The 15334-nt window shown below is 37.2% G+C and overlaps 1 protein-coding gene across 1 annotated transcript in view; it reads left to right on the top strand.

Moving 5' to 3' along the window:
- LOC126272282 (structural maintenance of chromosomes protein 2) overlaps positions 1 to 15334 on the top strand; it is a 131033-nt gene that overhangs the window by 61862 nt on the left and 53837 nt on the right. The window contains exons 7-10 of the mRNA XM_049975040.1: positions 2973 to 3122; positions 8250 to 8439; positions 11279 to 11454; positions 12431 to 12549. Coding sequence (XP_049830997.1) covers positions 2973 to 3122; positions 8250 to 8439; positions 11279 to 11454; positions 12431 to 12549 — 635 coding nt within the window. The remainder of the gene's footprint in view (positions 1 to 2972; positions 3123 to 8249; positions 8440 to 11278; positions 11455 to 12430; positions 12550 to 15334) is intronic.

The following is a 15334-nucleotide window of genomic DNA, read 5'->3' as shown; positions in this document are numbered from 1 at the left end:
AGTCTCAGTTCGGCACACGGTTTTAATCTGCCAGGAAGTTTCACTTTCAACACGTTTTGCAGTGTACTTGGGGTACATAGGGCATGACCTATCACCAATGTTGACTGCAAAATATGAGAGATAGATTTTCCTCACAAAATGAGTAATTTTTACTTTCCTTTGTGCCATGTTGACATTTTCCACAAATGTAGCAAAATCAGTCAGGATGATTCTTTCCCTTTCAATTCATTCGTAACAATGTTGCTTTCTGTCAAAGGGTTCATGTCATACTAGCCTACAAGTTAGATGCAAGCACATCCCAAACCCCATCTCTCTTTGCTACAGTAATAAAAAGTTTCAAACACCTGAATGGCTTCTATACCTAATAGCAAAGAAAACTAAACAGATTGAGCAAAATTTGTTACATTCTTTGACTTAGCAAGCACTAAACATAAGTCACCTAAAAAAAACCATGATCTAAGGGGAAAGGTTTTGAAATGCTGACCATTGTTCTACTTACCAAGCAATGGCAGGAGAAAGTGCATGAAAGTTAACAAAATGTGCAAGCTTTCGGAGTCACTGGCTGCGCCTTCTCTTGAAAGAGTAAGGAAGAGGGATGATGCAAGAGGATTTGTGAGGTTTAGGAATAGTGAGGATATAGAAAACCCACAGAGAAAGCTGGGTCATAGGAGACTTCCTGGATGGCATGAGAAGGCATTCTATCCAGGAAGTCTCCCCTGACCTAGAGGGTTTGGGGCAACTTTTCCAGAATTGTCCCCATTTTCTAAACCTCACCAGTCCTTTTCATTTATCCCTTGTCCTTCCCCTTCCACCCTTCTTCCAGAACAACACACTGGCTATGAAATATTGCACATTTTTAAACTTTTATGTGGTTTGTTCTGCAGATGCTTGGTGAGTAGATTTTTTGTCTATTCAGATACAGTGTATTTTCCAAAATTGATTCTTTTCGTTGATAATTGGCGAAGTTCAGATTTGCAAGTGTAAGATTCAAATATTTGTATTTGTATTCTACTCTGTAGGTTGAATGACTCCCTTAATTCTTTATGTTCTTTTGTGTGAATGCTCTATTTGTAAGTGTGTACTAATGATTGACAGTCATAAAATTATGAGGAGGCATAATAACTTACCAGTACTTACTTTCGGGAGACGAAATTCTAAATACTGTTGAAACTGGTAACTCCACGTTGAATATCGGCAATATATGGAAAATATAGAGTGACACTTATGCTGAAGATGACATTAAGTTGTAGACAATCACAACCAAAAGACACTTCCACATTAGCTTCTGGCCAAAGCCTTCATGAGAAAAGTCCAAGTTGTCACAGATGGCAGTCGTGTGTTCTTCGGGTGTGCTTGCTTCTGCAACTTAGTGTGTCATCTTTACGGTAGGTAGCAGTCTGTCTTTTTCGTGCCTTGTGAATAAGTAAAGAAACACTAAAAAAAACTGTTAATATTGTTTCGTATATAGAGCAGCAAGAAAACACTAAAATTGCAAAATCCAGGGTATTATATATTTGGAATTATTGTGGTTGCTGCACTTGTGGGAATGGGGAATGATACTGATTTTCAGTCTATACTTTGCCACACACAGGATGGTGACTTTTGTGGCATAAGTGTTAATGTGCTACTTGAGACTTCGTGTACTGAGTGTCTTTATTTTCTCTTATTTGCATCCTGATACAGTCATCATCTAAGTTTTGTCTGACTTTCAGTGCACTCATTGCAGAGAGAGGGGCCTTTTTTTCTTTCAGAATAAAACTTATTACCTATTGTCATTCTTCATGTGAGGGACAAGGTTTTGTATTTAGTTCTCTATGAAAAATAGTTCATGGTGCAGTCCAAGTATGTGGTGTTGTATGTTACAATCAGGAGTTGTCACCATTCTTCACCTGTGCATAGTTTGTCTTTGCAGACTGTGAAATCAGTTCATGACAATGATTGAAATCTCAGGCTTTGTATGTCTTCTTTGTACATAATGAAGTAATTGTCTGTATAATGGATAATGAAACATCCTGGGTGAAATTCAAATCTATGTGTGAGTGGAGACAGCTATTTGCCATTTATAGGAGTTTGAGTAATAGATTGACATGTGAGCCAGAAGTTGAATGTTGTTCAGCTTTTAGAAGTTTTATTTTTCTTAAAAACAAACATACTCATTACTTCACTGTTCAGTACTGCTGCTGTGTAATGAGTTGTTATCTGTTGTCTTGCCATTGTTTTGCTCCCAGTAAATGTATGCTAAATTAAAAGAAAATACATGCTATAATTGTTCATTTGAAGGTGATCACAATTCACAAACAAAGTGCCACTGAACAGTCGGTAGTACAACACTACTTGTCTCTGTTGCTAGCTGAGTAATGCCTGTTAATTCCTTTCCTTTCACAGCTTGCAAATGTGACTCCATTTACCATTCATTACTGTGGTTATTTTATTTAGGATCGGACATGAGCAGGATGTTTGATTTTTAAAAAAACTATGACCATTACATTTATTCACACTATCATAGCACATCGCTCCTACTCTCTTACCAGCTATGTGCAACATTGTCGACTCACATTCCATTACTGTTAGACAAAAGTCTCCCAGATATGGCATACTATTCACAAGAGATGAAAATAACCAAAAAGTTAAAATAAAAAATATCAAAACTCCCATAACTCACCCTGTGGGAACACTGAAACCTTACAGCAATCATATCAAAAAGTAATTACTAAGCATTGGGAGAGAGATGTCCTGGAAATCTAACACTGGTGATCTGTCCTCTAGCGTACAAAAAAATCAATAATTCTTATATAGTAAAAATCATGGTAAACATGTGCTCCCATATGTGCATGTGACCACTTAAATGTCCAGTGTACATCAACATTAACCAACATTACATTACCCAATGTATCTTTGCTGCTATGTACAGGCTTCTTTGAATTATAAAAAACATTTAATGTTTTTTAAAAAAAATCGTTTTCTTGTTTCAGATGTCCCGTGCAAGGTTAAAGGACCAAGAAACAGCCCTGAACAAAATGGAGAAAGAGGAAGCAGTTATTTCTGCCAAAGTAAAAATGAGTAAAGAAGCAGTAAATAAAGAAATAAGCAAGAAAAACAGGCTGGAAAAGGCTTTGAAGGAGGTATGGCAGCAGAATATCCAAACTTGTAATGTATGCATGCATTTAAACATACAACATGACACTGAAAAGAAGCAGTATTGTTTCCCATATACAGAAAAATTGAAAGATGTCCAGTTGCTGGCAAAAATATTGTAACTGGTCCAGTGTTTGTCACTCAAAAACTGAATGTCACAGTAGCAGGTTTTCCAAAAATGTCAATTATGTAGATTGAAATTAAGTCAAATGTTTCTGCTTTCTAGACAGTTGCTAGTTCCAGTTATGTCAGCAGCTAAATGTAGCACAAAATTCACATAACCTGTATTTGCTAATTTAAAAAAATCCCTGACATGTATTTTGCGTGTGTTATATACGTACATCACACACGAACTACAAAAATGCAGGGGTGGGGTGATTCTATACTTAACTTTTCCTGCATCAAAAGTTTTTTCCCTCATTTTACACAATTTTTTGATGTCCCTTGAAAAGTGTAAAAGTGGGATTTCACTGTGCATTTGTCTTTATTGTTTATATCTAATGTGAAAAATATGAGAATGATTATTAGAAACTGAATATCATGACCTTTTTTTTAATACTTGGTTGGCATATTTGTATGGTCAAACTGACAGTCTTCATCTGCTTGTTTAAAGGGCAAACTGAGAACATACAGAAAAATTGTGAATCAAGTAAACCACGGTTGGGCAAGTATGTTCCAAGGAAGAAACCAGAGACAGCAAAGACCAACCCTGGTTTTGTGGTACCATTTGTAGAACATTGCAAAAACAAAGACTGCTACACCCTATCTGCAAGAGAATTCCAGGGTTGCTGGTATAGAAAAGTTATACCAGTTCGTGCATTGTGTAGGAAGGCCATGCATTAAGCCTACAATAATTTTTGGTCAGATCTTGAGGAAAGAGTAACTAGAAAATCCTAGTAGGTTATGGTCATATGTAAAGCCATTGAACTGATTGAAACTTTACATTCAATCTTTTGTGGTTCCACTTGGAGACAAAACTGAAGACAGCAGACCGAAAGCAGAAATGTTAAATTCCACATTTAAAAACATGTTGATTCAAGAAGATACTACAGTACCAATGTTTGACCACACACAGAGTTGCAAATGAATGAAATTGATATTGGCACTCACAATATTGAAAAAGTAACTAAAACTAGTTAATGCAAACAAGGTGCCATGCACCGGTGGATTTCCAGTTAGATTTTACATTTAATACATCACTGAATTGATTCCTATCGTATCTCATATTTATTGAGTCTTGGTTGTGCAGCTGACTGGAAAAGAGCACAGGACTTTTGTCTATTAAAAGGGTAATAGATTGGATGCACAGAATTCTAAGTCAGTATCACTCAATAGTCATCTATTGCAGGATCCAAGAACATATTGTAAGCTCAAAAATTATACTGTTTGTAGAGTAAAACAAGCTTGTCTCAGAGAATGAGCTCAGGTTCAGAAAAAAAAAATCCTCCTGTGGCACATGGCTTCTTTTATTCATACCTGAAATCTTACAAACAGATGCATGTCAACAGGCAAACGTGTTTTCTTAGATTTCTCTAAGGCATTTTATACTTTATCACATTGCTGACTTCTAATGAAGATATGAACATACAAAGTATCATTGCAAATATGAGATTGACCGGAGGAATACACAGATGGAAAAAAAAAAATCGCAACCCGCCAAGGAGGATTGCTGGTAGGCATGTCTCTGCGGCTGAAAGATGTCCCTTCAGATTTCACACCAGTCACATTAGAGTGGACCAAGTAGTGTCATTATTAGTCTGCAAATCAGGTTTGATTTAAATACTTTAACAGTCGTGAGTATTCGTTACATTTGTGATTGAATGTGGTGAGCTGATGTTGGTCAAGGATGCATGTAAGGCCCAAAGATGCAAATATCAACACCTCAAGTTTGAAAAAGGTCTGGCTATGAAAAACTGGATGTTCCTTCCATAATAATGCAGAAATATGTGGCAGGAATGTAGCCACAGTACATAATTACTGGCAGCAGCAATCGCTCAAATGTAATATCACAAGGAGACAGGGCTCCAGACAGCCACAAGGCACAAGCGAGAGGAAAAACCATGTTTGGCATATGGCTCTGGCAATAGCCTTACAGTGACACAACGAACTCTTACAAAGCAGTTACTTCAAGGCCACCTCTGAGCCACTGACCCCAGACCAGTGCTATGTGCAACTTCAGTGGTGTTAAGCAAGAGCTCATTGCAAGGCAGTATGAAGTTCTGTTGTATTTTCTGAAGACAGCTGGTTCTCCCTTGGTGACAGTGGTGGCTTTGTGTTGATTATAGTGAGTTTAAAGTTAGTTGCGACTTCTGACGTTTGGCAGACCGGACAGGAACGTGATGCCGTTGCCCAGGTAACACCAATGGCGAGCTGGCTTTCCCTACCACGCTGCCAGTGGATCAGCTGGTAACGCGCCCCTGTTGCTAGACCATGAATAAACAGCGCAAATTAGATGCATCACTGTCCGTCAACTCTTCTTATAACACTGTATTTTTTGTCACTGAAGTGTTCTGTAGTTGTCAAGTATTGCGAACGAGTGTTTTTTTGTTGGTGTTGCATTGATCACAACAGCGCAGTACATTTGAATAAGACTTTCAATAAAAGTGTCATCAGAGAACACCTCCATGGGCTGGGAAGATAACGTTCTGCTGCAAAACACTCCTCGGAATTTGGCAGTAGTATTGGACAAAACACATTACCAGTCGCTGTGATGCATAAAGCTCCAACAATGCAGGGAAGGAAAGCGGATATTTTGCGAGTACAAAGAAATGTTGCATGAGATAAAGGTGAATCTAGCATTTATAAGACGAAGGTAGTGAAACGTCTAGTGCTGTACAAGCCAACACTTGTAAAGGAAATAGTTTAATCAGGCTTCCTCCGCATCATGCTCATTTAAATCTGACAGAGTATATAGGCTTAGATGTGGCAAAAAACAACATGAGGCTTTTACTCAGTGAACTTGAAATGTTGACCAATGAACCTACTGAAAATGTTGCCGACAGGACTGGTCATGATTTATTAGCTATACCAAGAAGGCAGTTCAGGAGACATTGATTCAGGAAAAACTGTGACGAGTTTTGACGAATACGTAACTTCTCTTGTTGCCATGTTAAAAACTGCTTCTTTTGTCAAAACACAGCAGAGTTCAGGAATATTCATCTCACTATCATTCTAATGCAGTTGAAATTGTGACAGAAGCCTGAAATAGTGCCTTATTAAACTAACAACTGAGTGCCAGTCAGGTCAATAGTTTATGTAACAGTCCATTCTTAGTTTATTTTTAAACTTGTAATTTCTTCACTTAATTGTCACAAAATCGACAGCAATTCTTGTTTCACCAGCTAAGGATGGCTCTCAATAATTACATTATTTCATTGAAAAAAATCTGTAATCGTTTGAATATCACAGTCGATCTGGAAGTTTCACATAATAGTTGTATGGCAAAACACACTCATCTTTGCGCAGTCACTTAAAAAATCTTGTGTGTATGTTTGTGAAAATTTTATTCTAGTTTCTGCACTGACACACGAGTTCCTCACAGAGTGCTTTAAATACATTAAATTTTCTAGAAATTGGGAACAGCTAGAGATATCCTTAAAAGTTTAAAGAATAATTCAATATATATCATCTACATGTAATATGCAGCAACATGTATCCTACCATGCACAAAACACAAATTCATAGTGATACGTATTTTTCACAGCAATCTAAGAATTTCTTGCAGTAGTTTATTTACTATCGAAATATCCCAATAACTATAACCATTAATGAAATGATAGCTGGCTCTTCATCAAGCTGGCGAATTAAACTATAAGATTTGTGAGAATTGGAGTTTATTACCGAATAGTTTTCTTTAAAATGTTAGAGGCAGATCACAGATTGGTCTGCTTGCGCGGATTTCTGTTAACACACGGTCAAGTGAGCCTGCCAGGTTCCTCACCTACATAGACCCAGCGATATAATGTGGTCACCAACTGACGCATCCAAATATTACACGCAAGCGGGAGTAATATCAGGTGTGTACTATGGAAGCATGAAAGGACCTCTAATGTTTTTAATTACTCTAGTTTTCTAAAAGAAAGTAAAATCAGTAAACAATTGAAAAGATTTGCGGAAAGTTTCAGACAAAATTTTTACTTGGTGTGTTGAATGGCAGCATTCTTTAAATGTGGATGAAAGTGAGATAATGCCCAAAACAGTGAAAATGGTGCATTATCTGGTTCCAAGATGAATGGTGAACACCTTGAGCATGTAGCATCATATAAGCATTTAGGGATCATACTAAGAAGCAATATTAAATCAGATGGTCACACAAGAATTGTTATTAGGGAAGATGAATATAAGACTTTTTTTAAGGGTTGTGGGAAAAATATGTTCATCTGTAAAGCAAGTTATATACAAGATGCCTCTCTTGTCATTTCTGTAATAGCGTTTGTGTTTGGAGGCCGTATCAAGTAGGTGTCACAAAAGACAATATATGAATTCACACACATGCTGCTAGGACCATAAAAAGTTGACTTGGCCCCAATGAAATACTAACAGAAATGCTCAGAGAACTTAAATGGAAATCCTGGAAGAAAGAAAATTTAGTTCTGGCATAATCATGTTGGGTGAATTTCAGAACTTTTACTTGAAGATCACTGTGTGACCATTGTGCTGCCACCAACAAGGAATCATGGAAAAAGATAAGAGAGAACAGGGTTTGTTCAGAGGCATTTAGACAATACTTTTCCCTTGCTCAATAAATGAATGGAATTGGAAAGGAAATTGAAATACTGGTATGAAGTACCCTCTGCATGCCTTGTACAGTGTCCTGCAAAATATTTATGTAGATGTAAATTGTAATTAAACAGATGTAGAAAGAGATAAGGGATATTTCTTTGAAAAGTTGTCACACTTCTGCTTAATGCTGTGGAGACAATGAAAATTAAAATATTTTTCTTCAGATGTCATAGCATTTCAAATAGAGTAAAAGATTTTTTTTCTAATTGGTAACACTGATTTTTTGACCATAATAACACCTTTTTTGATTTGTACTGTTGACTGTATTGAGTTATTTTGTACATAATATGGTTGTAATATCTCAAAATATATATATATTTCTCTCTCATTAGGAGGAAGCTACATTGGCTCGCAAAGAGAAAGAAATTGTAACAAAAGGACAAGCACTTGAAAAAATGCGTGAGGAATGTGAAAAAGACAATAAGGCTTTGGAGGACGCACAGCGAAGATTTCAGGCAGCCAGTGCTGGTATGGTTGCTGATGAAAATGGTGTTGCGACGACACTGCAGGAACAGCTTATTCGTAAGTGTGCTATATCTTCAAATGTTTTCTATGTTGTAAAATGAATAACTGTTCCCAGTTGTGCAACCATCACATCCCGTCTGACTGAGATATCGAGTCAGTGATGTCCGGTCAGACATTTAAAATAAGATACTTGCCTGTTAGAGTGATGTTTAAAATGTAATAGTTTTCAGTAGTTATTAATAACATAATGTTCATAGTAAATAACCCCACTCACTTCTCCATAATTTATTGATTTTTTTAAAATGTTTCCGCTTTTACTTCTTTCCAGCTACTAAAAGGCAGTTCAATTTAACAGTTAAAAGGCAAGAGGAGGGTAGGGGGAGAAATATTAAATGTAAATATTTGACCGTAAAATGTAGACCTTTCTGAACTGTTCATGATGTGATGTTAAACCTTTGACTGCTACAGACATGCTCTCTGCATTCTGTGCTGAGTGCAACTTTGTACTGCTCAACCTAAAGCTGCTACATGTGCTAAGAGATGGCATTCTGGCCACTATGAAATACTTGTTGTCTGATTTTAAGATGTGGTGAAAAAATCGATTTTTGCACATCTTAAAATTGGATATCTTCACTTGATAAAGAGCCATATTTATTCTTGTTATTTGTCATATTTACTGTATTGCATCATATTAAATAAAGCATTACATGTATTTTTAGAGAGTTTACAGAGGTGAATATGTGTTTCTGCCTTCGCTGATGGTGGATTTTAGGTCACACATTGCTGGAATATGAAATGTAGATTACATGTCAAAACTTTATTTAAAATCGATAGGAGAACATCATTTTGTTTCATTCTTGCGATATTGGTTATTGTACCCAGCACATAGCCATGCATAACACACCTCATTCCATCCCTGCACACTGGGAACTGTGCAGTCATAACCGCTATCATATTTCATAAACAGTTCAAGGTATTGAAATGGCGCTCTCTCCAAATAATAGCACACGAAGAGACATGGAAGTTGTATGATAACTTTCAAAACTGATTTATTTGTCGAGATATGGGTAACTCATCAACAGCAGCAGTGAGAAGGTTGGTGGAATGGATGTGTAAACACATTAATGGCACTTGAGAAAACCCCAGATGCCACTAATTTCCCACATTTCCATTGTTGCATCCACTGTTGGAACATGATTAAATAATTAGGCCCTTTGAATTTTGTACAAAGACCTGCTGAATGTATGAGGAATGTTGAAATGAAAATCAGTGCGCTATTCAGGCAAGATGATAATCACTATCTTTTTTTATGTCCAAGGTCTGATACTTACCAAATTCCTGAAGCTTGGAAAAACCAGTAACAGTGATGTACTATGAGGCATAGCTTCCGCAAGTCCATGGGTTTGGTCTGCGAAAAGAGGTTTCAAAGGACAAGACAAGAGGATGGCTTAGTGTCTTTACTTAAAAAAAAAAAGTAAGGACGTGGAATGTGTAGCTAGAAACCACAAAATTGCACCAACAGTCTAGGAAGAAAACTGAATGCAATTGAGGTAAACTTATTGACCGAGAGAAGTCGTGTTTGAGTTGAATTTTCAGTGCTAACAAACAGGTAACACTGCGTGAAATAACCACAGAAATCAATGTGGGATGCTTGGTGAATGTATCTGTTAGGACAGTGGTGCAGAATTTGGTGCTATTAGGCTATGGCAGGAGATGACCAACGCGAGTGTCTTTGCTAACAGCACGTCGTCACCTGCGGAACCTCTCTTGGGCTTGTGATTAAATCGGTTAGATGCTAGACAACTGGAAAACCATGGCCTGGTCAAATGAATCCCGATTTCAGTTGATAAGAGATGACGATAGGGTTTGACAGTGTCACAGACCCCATGGAACGATGCACCGAAGCTGTCAACAAGACACTTTGCAAAGCTGATGGTTATTCCATAATGTGTGGGCTGTGTGTACATATAATGGAAAGGATCCTCTGGTTTAGTTTGACCAATCACCGAGTGGAAATTGTTATGTTTGGCTACTTGGAGACCATGTGCACCCATTTGTGTGCTGCATGTTTCCAAATTACAATTTAATTTTTATGGATTACAATGCACCATGTCACCGGGCCACAGTTGATTGCAGTTGATTTGAATGACCTTCTTCCCAATTGAGTCATTGATTTCAACAACCACATTGCTCAACACAAATTCTATTGAACATTCATTGGATGTAATCGAGAAGTCAGTTCGTAAACAAAATTCTGCAGTGGCAACACTTCCACAATTATGTATGGCTATGGAGGCAGTGTGGCTAAATGTTTCTGCAGGGCACTTGTAACGACTTGTTGTATCCACACCATGTTGAGCCCCTGCTCTCCACTGGGCAAAAGAAGGTATGAGACAATATTAGGAGATATCCCATGAATTTTGTTGCCCCAGTGTATGTCATAGTTAGAGGGACTGTTTTGGATTCCTACAAAAGAGCAACAGTATAATTAAGTGGGAACTACCCTATTTTAGCAGACTACAAGGAATAATGTATGTGTTTTAAAATGTTCTATATTGTATGGATTAGAGTCAAAACTTTTATTATGGATATCAGTGTGGTGTGCAGGGCAGGCTCTTCCTCTTTCAATTTAGTGATCAGGTAGTCAGATGTCCACTGTATTGTCATAGTTATTTCTGCATTTGCTTTCTCCTTATGTTTTTTTTCTTATCCCTGCGTACTCTTATCTTGTCTTCAAATTTTAAATGTTTTAGTGTTTGTAGCTGTACTTGTCTTTTATTATTTTAGTTCCGCTGCTAAAGACCATGGTGTCCATCACCAAAAATTTTGCCCACTATGAGCATGCTTATGCTTCACACAAATGGTCCAAATTTATCTAAAATATTAATTTTTACAGAGGTCAAGCAGGAGTTGGCACAAGCTCGGACAGATGTTCAAAACTCCACAAGACAGATTCAGCATTTCAAGAAAATATTGCCACCAAAGGAAAGTGAACTCAAGACCACAGAAAGGGATTACAACACACGTAAACAAGAGTTTACAAAAGTGGAGAAGGAAATTAAAGCTGTTGAGGTGTGTTGATGAATGTAAAGTAACACAACGTGGAGCTAAAGTAACAGTGCAGTGCTTCATTATTACATTTCATTTTATTTATTTATTTTTTTTTTTAAATGAAGTGATCATATTGCTTATAATTTCATTGTTACATTGTGCAAGTGCGCCAATCATCCCATGCTCTGGTTGATAGGCTTAAGCCTTGCCACTATCATATTTTTTGATAGATCATCTTTTTCGTGGCATTACATCTTGTCTTCAAGCTCCCCCCCCCCCCCCCCCCCCCCCCCTTTGCCACATACCTCCCTGGCTTTTCCTCCTGGGACATAACCTCTGTATCCCTCTGTTTGTGACTAGTGTTATCTCATGTGAAAGCTTGAGAACATTTCCTAAATCGTAGTGAATCATATAAGTGAGGTGAAATATAGGTTCCATTCCAGTATTCACTTAGTCTGATACGATATGGGAAACAACTTGAAATCCACATCCAGGCTGGTCAAGACATTTGATCAGAGCAGTGGCAAAATTAGTAAAAAGAATTCAAAGAAAATGAATTCATAAAGAATGATGGAACAAGGTTGTCTCAAATGTGCGTTCATTTCAGTGTCAGATAATTTTAAAAAGTTTAGTGCCAGGTAATTCATAAAGTGGAATTCGTAGGAAGGAAAAATATACAGAAGTAGTAGGTAATCGAATGGGATCACAGTCAAAGGATGAAATTAGAAATGTTAGTTAAAACGACAAAAGAGATAACTTAAAATGACAAGCAGTTTGTTATAACAACTTCTTTATCTTTAAATGATGAATGTGTAGCATGTCAGGTAAAACTGATATTAAAATTGAGCTACTTTAATAGTTGGCTTTGTTAATGTTCATGAAAAAGTTTCAGCACTTACTACAAAATCTGGAAACATTGAAAAATCTTTGGCTGACCTAGATTCCAAATTTGTTATGAAAATAATGTTGGTAATAGGCTTTAACTTTTCATTTCTAGGAAGAAATGAAGAAACTTGATTATGAAGATGGTTATTTGGAGCGGTTGATAACAGAGAAAAGGCAGCTAGAAGGGCTTCTACGGCAAATGAGAGCAAAAGTGGAAAGGCTTGAATCTCGGTGAGTTCCATTTCTTCATTACTGCCACATAGTTGATGAAATACATGTATGTAATTATGACTGCCTGTTATTAAGGACAGTCCATGTAAGTATTTCCATTAAAGGGATGAGACATTGTTGCTTAGAAGCAGATGTGAGTTAGTGAAAATGTCAAGTGGGATTTGAATGTTGCATTCTGTTATTTCCTCTGAAAGTGAAAGTTCCTAAATTTATTTTCATAAAAAATAAGTAAAACAGTTAAATATTTGATGTTCAAATGATGGTTAATGCCATATGTGAGAGGAAAAACAAAATATGAAGATGGAGTTAGTTGTTCTTGCAATCAGGATTATTGTGCTGCATAATTTCAACAGTAGATTTTTCCAACATTCTGCCATACCTATCCATAATTAAATTATAATTTTATGGAATACCAGGAAATTTTGACGTAATTTTCAATCAACAAACCTGGAAATCCATTAAGTTATCAAAACACTCAAAAGTACAAAGTGCTGAAGACACATATACAGCAGTATTATTGGAAGTGATTAGAACCAAAAATAGCATTTTGAAAACTTTTGGAAAACAGAAGATATTTGAGAAGAGTAGATAATACCATTAATCTAGTCACTACATAACGGGGAGACAAACAGAATGTCAACTACAATGGAGTGTAACTTCTACTGGTAGCAAACAAAATTATATCAAAAATTTTCCTCGACAGAGTTGAAGAAACTTTGGACAGACCATTGGGAGAATATCTGTGTGGTTTTTCAAAAGGAAAGCTCCACCACAGAACATATTTAACTTAAAATCAATAATTCACCATAGTGATAATTGGTAAGCCAATAATAGGATAAATTATTGATTTCAAGAAAATCTTTGATTTGTATATGTAGAAACAATATATGAAATCATTACGGAGTTTGGTGTTAAAGCAAGTTGTTGTTGTTGTTGTGGTCTTCAGTCCTGAGACTGGTTTGATGCAGCTCTCCATGATACTCTATTCCGCACAAGCCTCTTCATCTCCCAATACATACTGCAGCCTACATCCTTCTGAATCTGTTTAGCGTATTCATATCTTGGTCTCCCTCTACGATTTTTACCCTCCACGCTGCCCTCCAATACTAAATTGGTGATCCCTTGATGCCTCAGAACATGTCCTACCTACTATTCCCTTCTTCTTGTCAAGTTGTGCCACAAACTCCTTTTCTCCCCCAATGATTCAATACCTCCTTATTAGTTATGTGATCTACCCATCTAATCTTCAGCATTCTTCTGTATCACCACATTTCAAAAGCTTCTATTCTCTTCTTGCCCAAACTATTTATTGTCCATGTTTCACTTCCATACATGGCTACACTCCATAAAAATACTTTCAGAAACGACTTCCTGACACTTAAATCTATACTTGATGTTAACAAATTTCTCTTCTTCAGAAACGCTTTCCTTGCCATAGCCAGTCTACATTTATATCCTTTCTACTTCGACCATCATCAGTTATTTTGCTCCCCAAATAGCAAAACTCCTTTACTACGTTAAGTGTCTCATTTCCTAATCTAATTCCCTCACCATCAACCGACTTAATTCGGCTACATTCCATTATCCTCGTTTTGCTTTTGTTGATATTCATCTTATATCCTCCCTTCAACACACAGTCCATTCTATTCAACTGCTCTTCCAAGTCCTTTGCTGTCTCTCACAGAATTACAATATCATCGGCGAACCTCAAAGTTTTTATTTCTTCTCCCTGGATTTTAAAACCTACTCCGAATTTTTCTTTTGTTTCCTTTACCGCTTGCTCAATATACAGATTGAATAACATTGGGCTAGGTTACAACCCTGTCTCACTCCCATCCTGACCACTGCTTCCCTTTCATGCCTCTCCACTCTTATAAATGCCGTCTAGATCCTCTACAAATTGTAAATAGCCTTTTGCTCCCTGTATTTCACCCCTGCCACCTTCAGAATTTGAAAGAGAGTATTCCACTCACCATCGTCAAAAGTTTTCTCCAAGTCTACAAATGCTAGAAACATAGGTTTGCCTTTTCTTAATCTAGCTTCTAAGATAAGTCGTAGGGTCAGTATTGCCTCATGTGTTCCCATATTTCTACGGAATCCAAACTGATCTTCCCCGAGGTCGGCTTCTACTAGTTTTTCCATTCGTTTGTAAAGAATTCGCGTTAGTGTTTTGCAGCTGTGACTTATTAAACTGATAGTTCGGTAATTTTCACATCTGTCAACGCCTGCTTTCTTTGGGATTGGAATTCTTATATTCTTCTTGAAGTCTGAGGGTATTTTGCCTATCTCGTACGTTTTGCTCACCAGATGGTACAGTTTTGTCAGGACTGGCTCTTCCAAGGCTGTCAGTAGTTCTAATGGAATGTTGTCTACTCCCGGGGCCTTGTTTTGACTCAGGTCTTTCAGTGCTCTATCAAATTCTTCACACAGTATCATATCTCCCATTTCATCTTCATCTACATCCTCTTCCCTTTCTATAACATTGCCCTCAAGTACATCGCCCTTTTATAGTCCCTCTATATACTCCTTCCACCTTTCTGCTATCCCTTCTTTGCTTAGAATCGGGTTGCCATCTGAGCTCTTGATATTCGTGCCAGTGGTTCTCTTTTTCTCCAAAGGTCTCTTTAATTTTCCTCTAGGCAGTATCCATCTTACCCCTAGAGAGATAAGCCTGTACATCCTTACATTTGTCCTCTAGCCATCCCTGCTTAGCCACTTTGCACTTCCTGTCGATATCATGTTTGAGACATTTGTATTCCTTTTGGCCTGCTTCATTTACTGCATT

The sequence above is a fragment of the Schistocerca gregaria genome, chromosome 5 (assembly GCF_023897955.1).
Source record: "Schistocerca gregaria isolate iqSchGreg1 chromosome 5, iqSchGreg1.2, whole genome shotgun sequence".
Classification (NCBI taxonomy): domain Eukaryota; kingdom Metazoa; phylum Arthropoda; class Insecta; order Orthoptera; family Acrididae; genus Schistocerca; species Schistocerca gregaria.
The sequence above is the reverse complement of the archived record's forward strand: the minus strand, read 5'-3'. Positions and strand labels throughout refer to the sequence as shown.